Source organism: Chlorocebus sabaeus, chromosome 18, assembly GCF_047675955.1.
Source record: "Chlorocebus sabaeus isolate Y175 chromosome 18, mChlSab1.0.hap1, whole genome shotgun sequence".
Taxonomy (NCBI): Eukaryota; Metazoa; Chordata; class Mammalia; order Primates; family Cercopithecidae; genus Chlorocebus; species Chlorocebus sabaeus.
Window position 1 is genome coordinate 49,041,120 of NC_132921.1, and position 14,047 is coordinate 49,055,166.

Here is a 14,047-nt window from a genome sequence, read left to right on the forward strand (position 1 = left end):
AGGACTTATTAATTCCCCATGTTTTCATAAAAGATCGTTATTAATGGCCAATAATATTCTAAAAATAAGGCCAAGTCACAGATCATTAATTCATAAATGAAATATTTCTAATCAAAGCCTAGACGAATTTTAATTAGCTTATATTCCACTTCTGTTAAAACACACTTTCAAACCCCTTTTAGTCAAGAGAATTTTCTCAAACAACTAGAAAGTTCAAGAATTTACATATAGTGGATCCATGGGCTCCAATGTCAGGGGTTTGCTGCTCTCCTTTTTCTTAATTATGCTTCTCTTGTGTATTGATTTACATCTTCGACAACTTCTTGCTACCTGTTTGGAAACGTTGCCACCAGCAGTTCTAGGCCTCCATTCTTAAAACCCACAACCCAAGAGCAATCCTCCAACTCCAGGTCTCAGTTCCCAGGAAAGAACTTTGCTTGGCCCTATTTGGATTATATGTCCACCTTCTTGGATCAGTCATTGGAAACAAAGTATTGAGTGCCCTGATTGCCCAGGATGAACTCAGGTGGCCAGGGTTAATTGAGGAAGGAACTTTCCTTATTACTTCCATTAAAACCATGTGGAATGAAATAAGGACAGTTGAACTACTATTTTAGTTTGCATTCACCAGTTTATCTGAAATCTTGGATTATCTATGGTTTGGAATTCAGAACTTTTCAATTTTGGGATATCACAGAGTACATACTAGGTTTGTTGCATAACACCCATAATGGGGCCTAGAAAAACATCACATATACAAATATATTAGTATTTCTGCAGCAAAACATATGCATATTCACAGAAATTAGGAAAAAGTAAAACCTTAGGCATTCATTTATCAGTTTTTTTTTCTGCCAGTTGAGTTTAACCCAAGCTTTTGAAAAATATTTTAAGTTTATATCGTATTAGAGCTTCAGAATTACTCACAAAAGGTTGTCTTTACTAAATCCACTTTTAATAATGCACTTCCATGTACATTATAAAGTTATAACCTATGTGCTAGGCATTGTACCAACTTGTCAAGTAAGCTATATGATGGCAGAGACCATACTGATATCTTCAGATCTCTAAACCTGGCAACAGTTCCTGTTAGATAAAAAGTACTTATAAAATATGCTAGTGATTTTATGTGCATTTCACATGGACTTCTAAAAACTACTGCATAATGTGGAGATTATTTTCCTTATTTATAATTTTCTGACTGAACCTCAGTTTTGTCATTTATAAGAATAAAATTGACCGGGCGCGGTGGCTCAAGCCTGTAATCCCAGCACTTTGGGAGGCCGAGATGGGCGGATCACGAGGTCAGGAGATCGAGACCATCCTGGTGAACACGGTGAAACCCCGTCTCTACTAAAAAATACAAAAAACTAGCCAGGCGAGGTGGCGGGCGCCTGTAGTCCCAGCTACTTGGGAGGCTGAGGCAGGAGAATGGTGTGAACCCGGGAGGCGGAGTTTGCAGTGAGCTGAGATCCGGCCACTGCACTCCAGCCTGGGCGACAGAGCGAGACTCCGTCTCAAAAAAAAAAAAAAAAAAAAAAAAAGAATAAAATTAATAATACCTAGCAGAATGACTGAGATGCAGATTAAATTGCAAAAATGGTCACATAGCAAGTAACTGGTGATAGAATAATATTCAGTTCAGTATGACTTAGTTGCAAACTATCTCTATTCCACTGATGTATAAGAATGAAACCACCTGCTTAATAGAAGGAATCTCTTAGAACATGAAACTTTATATATGTATATAGCCTGAACGATGATGCCTTTAAGTATAGATATGCCACTTGGGGGAGATAATGTGTGCATACCATCCAAATTACAGAATTCTTAATAATGTGTTTTATAAAGTAACAAGATTAGGAGGAATAATCTTAATTCAGCACATTACCTAAACTCTGACTGCTGAATTGTTTAGTTGTCTTCAAAGCTCTCATTCTACTTACAACCTTGGGTAGATGTCACAGTTGCTCCCAGTCTGGCCTTAACTAATAACTTGATTAAGCTTCACTTAAACTGTGGAGTGTGAGAGCGTCACCACATTAACCCATGACCAAAACCTGACATTCTTAAATTTCTTTGTACTTTTTTATAATTGCAAAAATCCTGTGGCATCCTAAATGTACAGTTGAAGTTCAGAGGACTCTAAAAGTTATTTCATGTAGAGTTTTAAGACCCACAAAAATGGAATAGTTTGTTGGTGTGACGGTACATTTTACCAACATATATAAGAAAAGACACATTCACATCTTGCCAACAGCAATTACATCTTAAGCCCCAATTAAAATGTGACTTTTTAAACTCCAAAATCTCCATGTGACGGTTTAGCCATCTGTTTAATGACACAACTGCTATTGATTTGAGCATAGCTAATTATTACAATAAGAACAGTGCTAGAGAAAGATCAACTCAGATCCCAGTTAGAATGTCAGTTAATTATGAAGAGATAATTAATGAGGGTAGGTACCATTATGTTATATACAGGGAAGTAATGTATGTAATATGTACATACAAATATGTAATAAATATTCCCAATCCAGGTATAGATCATGTAAAGTGTATAATTATATCCATTGTTAACTATTATTTTAAATATTCTAAGATAGAGAGATAGATATCAAATAGTATATGTATTTACTGAGCTATCTTCAGCCAGAGGAGGTGTTATTTTCATAAGTTATCTATTGAATTAATTGCGTTTGGTCTTTGCATCAAAATATTCCTATCTCCAATTATTACATGGAAGCTTTGTGTTTTATGGCCACTTTTACAAATGTAAGAGGGAATTTTCAATCTCATTCCTGGTGAAATGTATGACCATATCCCCTAACACACTGCTAATTATGTTTTAGAAAGACAATACTGTGGTGACATTAGAATAAGCCCTCAACTGTCAAATGTAATGATGGAAAGGAAAGTTCAGCAGGAGATGATTCTCAGAGCACGTACTAAACACAGTTTTAAATTTCTCTGTAACATAATTCCTTTTATAAAGAGAAAAATTGATTAATTTCCTTCTCACTATCTTGATATTAGTACTTTTGAGTTGTTAAGTGGATAGAAGCCAAATTATAGAGAAATTTTTTAAAACTTTCGTCTTTAATATCTTATAACCAAATGCTGCACACTTGAGCCTGTGTGTATTGGAGAGTATTGGCATTTATTATTGACTCATTAATATTAGAAGCAAAGATATTTTTAGCATGATTACCTCACATGAGGGAAAGAACTTCTCTGCCTGGCTCCTGTATTCTCATTTTGGGCATGAAATTAAGCTTTATTATGGTTCATGTATAGTATTATTGACACCTCTGGCTGTATAAACATTACAATTGTATGAATTCAGATTCAATCAGTTAAGAATTTGTGACATAACTTAGATAAGTTACATTTTTGTCTTTGTGCTATTAATGAAGATTGTAAATTTTGTAATTTATAGAATTTATAGGACAATATATTAAAGAACTTCAACCATTTAAGTGAAGAATGCTAGGAAGATCCTGATATATTCTTTGCTAAATGCCGTGTGTGGTTAGCTGTGATTGAATTCCCTTACAGGAATGTGTAGTATTTAAGAATTATAGATTTATTTAAACTCACTGGGGACTTTGTTGTAAAATGCGAATAGTAGTTTACTAGGGATTATAACTCCCAATTCATCAGCAGACTTAGATTTGAATTCAGGTATTTCCACATACATCACTACATAATTGTGAGCAAGTTGCATAATCTCTCAGAACTTCAATGTAGTTTATCTAAAATATGAGTAATATAAGTACTTTTCTCAAAGATTGTTTAGGAGATTAAATTTGATAATAAATTTAAGCTTTTGGTATTAATAGCTGAATGTCCTAAGCACTCAATAGGAGTTAGATATTATTAACATTTATCTAAAAATTAGGATGGTACTGGATTTCTATTTGGAGGTACACATTATTGAGATATAGTACATTCTCTGCAAAAATACATTTCAAATATAATTTTTAGATTGTAATACAGATTTCATGATTTATTCTGCCTTTTTCTCCAAAGAGCTTGAGTTAAGGATGATTGTAATGCATTCATGTAAATGGCTACCTTTGTTCTGCTTATTTTTTTAGTTGAAAACAATGGTTTATATATAAGGATTTTTTAAAGAATTTTTTGTTTTATTAATGACAAAGTATGTAAGAGTACTAAATATAGAACAGAATTTAGGAAAGTGAGAGTTGAAAATTGGGAGCCATGAAACCTGAGTTCTGGATCTAGCTCAGTTTGTCCTTTTGCAATTACTTAATCTACCTACATTTCAGTTCTTCAAAGTTGAGAAGAAACTTGTACTGGATGACTTTTATGGCCATTGAGAGTTGTCAATTTATGATCCTACAATAAACTCAGTACAAATCTATTTTCAAAATTATACTATTTACCTGTGGGAAGTATTGAATCATGCATCTTTGATTCTACTTATTTTTTCCACTCAATAGGATAGTGTGTACATGGTTGCTTTATCTTGAAATTGATTTTTAAATATTAGGTTATCACATGACCTTAAAATGTATCTAGCCAGGACATTACTCTAGTTTTTGAGAAAACTGATTTCACACATCTAGGGAAGATCTAATTCTCCCTATCACCTTTTCTGTAAAGGAAATTACATAAATTACTAGGCATAACAACTTTTACTGCTTTAGTAGAAGTTGAGTAGTAAGAGTTGTTTATAAAAATTATTAAGAATTTGAAAGAAAATGCTATGAAATAATTTTAATTGAAGGGATAATTATGTTCTCCCTATTAAACAAACTTTTATGCATTTAAGTTACTTGTGTGCCTATTGATACAATATAATTTATTAAAATTCTATAGCTTTATATATTCCTAATTTTTAATGGTGATAGCAAAAAAAAAAAAAAGAAAAATCGAGGTAATGAAGAACTGAAATATGTCTTCTGAATCCCATGTGGCTCTCAATAATTGGATTAAGAAAAGGAAGGTTGCTGACATTTTATTTAGATTGTCTTAATTTCATCCATGGAAACAAATGATCTAATAATATAGTTTATAAAGGTATAAACTCTCGCTCCTATTTGAATAGTGCTAACTACAATCAAATAATTTGTTTTATTTTTTCATAATGTAATGTTCTTATTCCCATTTTTCCTATAACACCTTTTCCTCAAAAATTAGCTCAATCAAGAAAGGTATCAGTGAGTATCTAATTCCCATGTAGTTGGATTACATTTTTGAGCCAGGGAGTGACCATTGTTTAATGAGACTGATTTTATAGCTTAATTTATTTGGCTTTAGACTACAATATTTTATTTATACTCAGTGAAGTAGAGAATGAAACGAAGAAGCAATGTGAGTTTTGAAATTATGCTTACATCTTTATGACAGTTTATTTTAGGTTTGCCTCATTTGACCCTCTTTTCTATTACAAATGCACAGTCCTGGCTTTCTAATTTCCTTCTCAAAAATGCTGACATTGCATTATTTTCCTGCCACAAATGGACCTCTTTTCTTCTTTTTTGTAAAAATAACATTCCAAATATCCTACTGCTTTATTGTCAAAGTTGTATAACCATCATTTGAGATGTCCCATGGGGTTAGCAGAGGAGAATGTACTCTATACCTTTCCTACCTTTCGCCTCCAGAGGCTACTTTGGAGGGGAAGTAGTGAGGAAGTCTGCTAAGGCAGTTGCAGAAATTGCTTCCTAGTTCACCCAAGGTCAGAGCCTGGTCTCTGTCTACACTGTACAAATTTAACTATGGAGTGTCTGTTAAAATGGTATGGTCTGAATTTAGCTGTTCTAGAATATTATTTTAGATGTAAACCCTGTGTTCAATTTGCTGAGACACGCTGTACATACCAGAGTTGGTAAAATGAGTCATGTATAAAAAAGCCACGTTTCAATTCCTTTAGAAAAAAATTCAAAAGGTCTCAATTAGTTCAGGCTTCTAACAGCATTCACACATATTTTAGTCTGAGGCTTTGAAAACCCCAAGGTGGCATATACTATATATGCTATATTCCCAAAAGATATATTTATTTCATAATTTCACATTATTTTACTACCTCATTTGGTTTAGTTTTGTTATTTCTTATCTATCATTTGCTTATTTTACTTTAAAAAACTGTTCTATATCATTAAGTACTTCATCATTCAGTTGGATGACTTTGCATGTAATTATGGAAAAAAGAATGAAAATCATAATATTTGTTATGGTTATCACAAATGATATTGAGAGCTGCAAACAATTTACAGTTAATTATGAAATTAGTTGGAGAATTAATTACTTTCTATATGGGCTACATAGAAGATGGGTTTCAACATGTATCTATGAAATATCAGCTCATATTTTATAAGTAAAACAAAACATGTATGTACACGTAGGCAAACATATCTAACATCTAAAGCACTAAACCTTTAATATATTAAAATCATTGTAGGGCTGACTTTTTAGTTTTTATTTATATTTAAAAGCATTTTAATCACATCAATTGGGTCACAATTTAGAGTGTAAATATTCATAATATTTCATATTAAGATTATTTGACATGGTCTGAGTGTCTATTAGGTTTTTTAAAACTCTGTTTCAGCCCTGTCACTTGTTTTTGTTTCGTTTTTTTGTGCATGTCATATGTTATAGTAGAATTAAAGACCTTGTTTTATTTGCAAAATCCAGTTAGCAGTTTTGCCACTGCCTGTTCAAACTCCAGCTCCATGGCTCAGGCTAGATACTTGTGACAGTGGATCTGTGGGAATGAATGATGGATCTGTGTAGCAACGATAGCCTTAATCTCTAACTAGCTTTCATTTTTCATCTTTACAATTTCCATTTCCTCTTTCTATTGAAATAAGTTCAGTTGAAATAAATGGATACTCCTGCACGTGTTGATGATCCTGAGAGCTCTTCTGAGAATAGCATTGGCCTGTTAATGATACTGTTAATAATTTTTTTCATACTTTTCTCTTTTTTTGTTTTTTTTTAGTCTCGACCTATTCCTTCCCACCTTACTTCAGCAGTTGCAGAGAGTATCTTGGCTTCAGCTTGTGAGAGTGAGAGTAGAAATGCCGCCAAGAGGATGCGTCTGGAGAGACAGCAGGTACTGAGGCATCTTGAAGTCTGGTGAACACCAGCTATAGCAAATGCAGTTCATTTAATTTGATTAATGTTGAAGAGTAAAAGCTCTTGAATGGATTTAAAGTACACAGATATCTAGTTTTTGTGTCTTTAGGATATGAATTTAAAATTGAAAACATGTGTTCCTGTGATGAATGAAGGTCAAAGAACAAAATGTTTCTGTGGCAAAAATGAATAGCAAAACTAATGAGTTATAATTCTGTTTAGTATCCAATTTAAAGATCAATTACTTATTAAGAGGTTCTAACTGATCATTTCCAACACCTTTGTAAATTTACCTCATGACTTATGAGAGTGACTTGATTGTGTTCATTTTGAATGAAAATGAACCAACCTCTCTTTAATTTCCTCTGGTCTACTACCACATGCCAATACATGATGCCAAGGGTGGTGACAGTACAACACAACTTTGAAAGAGTAGAAAGTCAAAAAATGAGGATATACATAATGAAAATTCATGTCTTAGATTTACTCTCTCATTAATTAATCATTTATTATATGCCAATTGCATGTCATGTTTCAGTATCTTTTTTCTAAGGCATCTGTGTATTGGAGATGTTTGTACTTTTTGTGTTATGCTCACTGGTGTTTCCCTCAGTCTTTCCCTTGGGTTATCTCTATATTTCTGTTTCTCTTTCTTATCCCAGAAATGTCTTTCTCTTTTTTCTGTCTACCCCCTTTCTCAAGTATCCGTAGTAAAAATCTAAATTGTCATGTGATATACTAAATATTCTGCATAAAAGTTTGCCACATTTTCATTTGTAAATTATTTTTACAACAAATGAATCATATGTTTTATATTGCTAATTGAGGATGAGGTGAGTCAAGACTAAAGTAAGTTAGTTCAATTTTGATTCTACAGTAAGCTAGTGGACTTCAAAGAAAAAAGCAAAAAAGTTTTTTCATTTCAGGCTTAGAATACTTTAACGTGTTTCAGAATGATATGAGCTTTGATTTGATGTGTTTATTATTAAAATGTCATGTGCTAATAATTCTAAATGCCACAAAAGATGAAGCCTTCAGTTAAATGAAAAATACAGTATTAGTCTCAGATAAAAACCATGTAAAAAGTCAATTTAAAATGTGCTAATCGTGCCACCAGTATTGATTCATATATGTGTGCCCTCTGTTGAGAGTTTTATTATTGTTATATCTATAAAATGTATCTTATACAATGAGTTATAACACGATGTATAATACCATCTGGCATAGTGATTAGGGGAGCACATTCTGAAACTAAAGAGATCTGGTTTTGAATCTCATCTCTATCTTTTCTAATTGTGCAAACTTCAGCAAGCTATTCCAGTTCTGTGTGCTTTGGTTTCTCCGTATGAAAGACAGCAATAACAGTACTCATCCTTTGAAGTCATTCTGAGAACTTTAAATGACAGATTCATGTTATGTACTTAGCATTTTGCCTGGTGCATAGCAAGCATCAATAAATTCAGTATAGAAAAGACTTTGATGTCTAGTGTTTTGTCATTGGATGGATGTCAGTTAACTAGAAAGAAGCATTAATGACACTACCTAAGGTATTAGAGTTTCAAAGTCAAAGTCCATTTGAGAACAGATGCTAGCTCTAGAAATTGGGAACGTAGAATTCTGGGATTGAAAGGGCTCTCCTGGTTGTTGTCTAGCTATATATCCCACCTAGTCTACATTCTAGAATATCCCTGTATAGTTTTAATCATATGTGGAGTTGTTATAAAAATTAAATGACTTATTCATGTTATATACTACCTATAATATCACTCTACGATATTCCCCAAAGTTGGTCATCAAGTGATATTTGATCCAGTCACTTAAATACCGTGGGCCTAATCTGTAAAAGGGGAGATACAAATATCAATTCATAGAGCTATTGTGAGGATTTTGTACGTCAACTCATATAAAAGCATTATGTATTTCATAAGTTTATATGTTGTTAAATATATATTTGTTATTTGCTTTAGTATCTCAAATCTCACACTGGTACTAAAGATCTGCTATTTACTAACACTCTTTCCTACTGTCAGAGATTTATCATTGTTTTTGAAGGTCTTTACATTGAGCTCAAATTTACTTCATAGACTTTCTACCCACTGAAGAAAAACTTCTAAAAATAATTAAAAATGGGACTTCTTACTCCTGCCTCAGGAATAGGGACTAGAATGAATGAGGACCAGTGGTCCTTGGCCCTACTCTCCCTACTGTCTCCTTTTTATATGTCCTCATATATTTATTGCAAGGCTCTGTTTCTGGGAATGGAAGATACCCAATAATATCTCCACATTTAAAAAAATACTGTTTTCTTTTTTTCTCCCCATTGTTTTTTTCTTTTCTTTTCTTTTTCTTTTTTTTTTTTTTTTTTTTTTTTTTTTTGGTACTTTAAGTTCTGCGATATATGTGCAGAACGTGCAGGTTACATGGGTATACATGTGCCGTGGTGGTTTGCTGTGCCCCTCAATCCATCATCTACATTAGGTATTTCTCCTAATGCTGTCCCTCCCCTAGCCCCCGACTCCCCGACAGACCCTGGTGTGTGATGTTCCCTTCCTGTGTCCATGTGTTCTCATTGTTCAACTCCCACTTATGAGTGAGAGCATGCATGTTTGGTTTTCTGTTCTTCTGTTAGTTGGCTGAGAATGATGGTCTCCAGTTTCATCCATGTCTCTGCAAAGGACATGAACTCATCATTTTATATGGCTGCATAGTATTCCAGGGTGTATATGTGCCACATTTTCTTTATCCAGTCTATAATTGATGGGCATTTGATGGGTTCCAAGTCTTTGCTATTGTGAATAGTGCTGCAATAAACATATGTGTGGATGTGTCTTTATAGTAGAATGATTTATAATCCTTTGAGTATATACCCAATAATGGGATTGCTGGGTCAAACGGTATTTCTAGCTCTAGATCCTTGAGGAATCGCCACACTGTCTTCCACAATGGTTGAACTTATTTACAGTCCCACCAACAGTGTGAAAACCTTCCTATTCCTTCACATGTTATCCAGCATCCATTGTTTCCTGACTTTTTAATGATCACCATTCTAACTGGCATGAGATGGTATCTCATTGTGGTTTTGATTTGCATTTCTCTAATGACCAGTGATGATGAGCTTTTTTTCATATGTTTATTGGCTGCATAAATGTCTTCTTTTGAGAAGTGTCTGTTCATATCCTTCTGAATGGGCAAAGACTGGAAGCATTCCTTTTGAAAACCAGCACAAGACAAGGATGCCCTCTCTTACCACTCCTATGCAACACAGTATTGGAAGTTCTGGCCAGGGCAATCAGGCAAGAGAAAGAAAGAAAGGGTATTTAAATAGGAAGAGAAGAAGTCAAATTGTCTCTTTGCAGATGACATGATTGTATATTCCGAAACTCCCATTGTCTCAGCCCGAAATCTCCTTAAGCTGATAAGCAACTTTAGCAAAGTCTCAGGATATAAAATCAATGTGCAAAAATCACAAGCATCCCTATACACCAATAACAGACAGACATATCCAAATCATGAGTGAACTCCCATTCACAATTGCTATAAAGAGAATAAAATACATAGGAATACAACTTACAAGGGATGTGAAAGACCTCTTCAAGGAGATCTACAAACCACTGCTCAAAGAAATAAGAGAGGACACAAACAAATGGAAAAACATTCCATGCCCATGGATTGGAAGAATCAATATTGTGAAAATGGTCATACTGCCCAAAGTAATTTATAGATTCAGCGTTATCCCCATCAAGCTACCATTGACTTTCTTCACAGAATTAGAGAAAACTACGTTAAACTTCATATGGAACCAACAAAGAGCCCTTATAGCTAAGACAATCCTAAGCAAAAAGGACAAAGCTAGAGGCGTCACGCTACCTGACTTCAAACTATACTACAAGGCTACAGTAACCAAAACAGCATGGTACTGGTACCAAAACAGATGTATAGACCAATGGAACAGAGCGGAGGTCTCAGAAATAATACCACACATCAACAACCATCTGATCTTTGATAAACCTGACAAAAACAAGCAATGAGGAAAGGATTCCTTATTTAATAAATGGTGTTGGGAAAACTGGCTAACCATATGCAGAAAGCTGAAACTGGACCCCTTCCTTACAACACCTTATACAGAAATTGCTCAAGATGGATTAGAGACTTAAACATAAGACCTAAAACCATAAAAACCCTAGAAGAAAACCTAGGCAATACCATTCAGGACATAGGCATGGGCAAAGACTTCATGACTAAAACACCAAAAACAATGGCAACAAAAGCCAAAATAGACAAATGGCGTCTAATTAAACTAAAGAGCTTCTGCACAGCAAAAGAAACTATCGTCAGAGTGAATAGGCAACCTACAGAATGAGAGAACATTTTTGCATTCTATCCATCTGACAGAGGGCTAATATCCAGAATCCACAAGGAACTTAAATGAATTTACAAGAAAAAAAAACCACATCAAAAAGTGGGCAAAGGATATGAACAGACACTTCTCAAAAGAAGACATTTGTACGGCCAACAAACATATGAATAAAAGCTCAGCATCACTGATCATTAGAGAAATGCAAATCAAAACCATTATCTCACAACCGTTAGAATGGCAATCATTAAAAAGTCAGGAAACAATAGGTGCTGGAGAGGATGTGGAGAAATAGCAATGCTTTTACATGGTTGGTGGGAAAAAAATATTATTTTCAAACCCAGAAGGGTTCAAATAACTTTGGAATTGTGGGGGGAAATGAAGAAATCATTTTTTTAAAATTAAACTCTAAGATATGCTAAAAACCTATTGGGCAATTCCTAGATACAGTTTCATTTACCACTCTCAACAACCTCATGAGAAAAGATACTATAACTCTCATTTACCTGTAGAAAAACTGAGGCCCAGAGAAGTGAAATGATTTGTGCAAGGTCACCAGCTGCACAAAAAATCCAGAATATGTGTTTATATTAGATAAAACTGATGCCTGAGATCTTTTCACAATCCTATAATGCATTTTCATGTGTTATGTTCATGGAGGGAAACCCGTAGCCTAGAACAACATTTAGGACTTGTATCATTTGTGCCTCTGCTGATAAGGTTTTGGCAGTGCAGTTTTCTTCTGGAAAATGGTTTACTTTATTTACAAAGATTTTGTACTTTACCATAACTAGCAGTCTAGGGTTTGCTTGGATATCAGCCTAAAAAAGGCTACAAACTTCCCAAAGTGCTTCACTTCATCTGGAGAGCTGTTTATGCACTGTAAACACTAATTTAGTGTTTGTAATTAGTATCTCAAAAGTATATAAACTAGTTTTTCTTACTATAAATCCTATAGATTTCTTTAGCCATGCCACACAGAAACCTCTACCAAGTGATTCTACTTCCTACCAAAGCATGTAATTGGCAGAGATCCCTCTATTAATTGGATCAAACGCGCCTTTGCCCAACTAGAGAGAATCAGAGTTCTTTTGCATGTTAGCAAGAGATCACTCTTCCTGTGTACATTCTTAACCCAACTCAAAATTCTTAGAATTTTCTAGTGACTCAGAGATTCTTCATTGTGCCCCCAATTTTCTGTAGGTGCACAAGTGTTCAAAACATGAACACTCAAAATTGGCTTTCTGTTAAGCCACTTGTCTGACTGCTTGCTGCCAGTGGTTAGCCACATGTAGAGATGTAATTGTGTATGTCTTCCAGAGTTTATGAAGCTCGATGAATTAATTGGATTTTATAAAGCTCTTTGAGCTATGAACATGAAAGGTGGTATGGATGTGTTAAATACTTTATTCCATATGTCCATTTTGTTCCAAAATTCAGAGGAAGCTTGTTATTATGCAGCCTTAGCCCTGAAGCAAGCCAGTGGCAAGGACAGGAGCCTACTGCCTCATCAGGAATCAGATTTCACAAAAGTCCATTCCCAATGCAGTTTGGAATACATATGTAGCATTTTTCTTTATTTAACATAAAATCTGTGTTTTTTAGGTTATCTAGGAAATTCTTCTTCACTTTGACAATTCAAAAGGGGCAGTGAGATTTCACATTTAGAATTCTATGACATAGCTCAAAATTTGTGGGTTCTTTTCTCTATATCTTTATTATTTAGTAATTATTTCTTTTTCCTTAAAAACAAAAAGATCTTATAGTTATTGGTTACATTTCATTTGAAGACAAAGAGGCAAAAAGTAAGAGGGATTAGAACCGGTTACTTGTTGGTGATTTATCTCCTATCAGTGTATGATTTTTGCTGGTTTTGAGGGATGACATACATTGTATTAACAGGCTTGATGATTGATTAAGGTAGAAAGTTTCTGGAGAATGTGAGGGTTTCCTTGTTATATTTTCTGCCCTTAGTGCTTTCAGTTAAATTAGTTTGTAGTTCTATAGAAGAGATCATATCAAACCACCAGTTAAGGGCTTCCCCAGCAGGAGCCCAGCAGTTACTGCCCTAGAAGGACAAAGCAGGAATGCTGGGTGACAGATTTTGCAGTAGCAAAGCACAGGGGAAACCAATGGTTGACTGTGATGTGACACCTTTGACTCTGTTGAAAAGAACACAGTGGAGTGAGGGGGAAATGGCATGTTACTTACCTGTGGTGTAATAAAAGGTCAGGAAGAAGAAAAATAAAGTACTGAAAACTTATACGTCACTAACTTACCAAAAAATAATAATAATAATAAAATCACTGCTAGTTAACCAGCATGAACCCAATGGCTCAGGACCTAAAAATATTTAGTAACTCTAAAGATTCTAAGTAATTCCTCGCAACTGTCTTTTCCCTTAGTAGAGGTGAATTCACTGTCATCTGTGTCTCTTTATGATTTTTCCTTGTTCTATTAGGGTACTAATGAGTTGGAATATTATTAAAGAAATGTAATTCCAGGTGCAGAGGTTGAAAATGTAGCCACATAAGCGTGGGGGCAATTTTAATACAGACCTGAAAAAAAAAAAAACTATCTAAC

At 34.3% G+C, this 14,047-nt stretch overlaps 1 protein-coding gene across 13 annotated transcripts in view; it reads left to right on the forward strand.

Annotated features, from left to right (window-relative positions):
• The window catches only part of NOL4 (nucleolar protein 4), a 392,019-nt gene that overhangs the window by 299,321 nt on the left and 78,651 nt on the right, over positions 1–14,047 (forward strand). For all 13 annotated transcript variants that reach the window (XM_007974313.3, XM_037982402.2, XM_037982413.2 and 10 more), the window contains one exon: positions 6,974–7,087. In XM_007974313.3, coding sequence (XP_007972504.1) covers positions 6,974–7,087 — 114 coding nt within the window. The remainder of the gene's footprint in view (positions 1–6,973; positions 7,088–14,047) is intronic.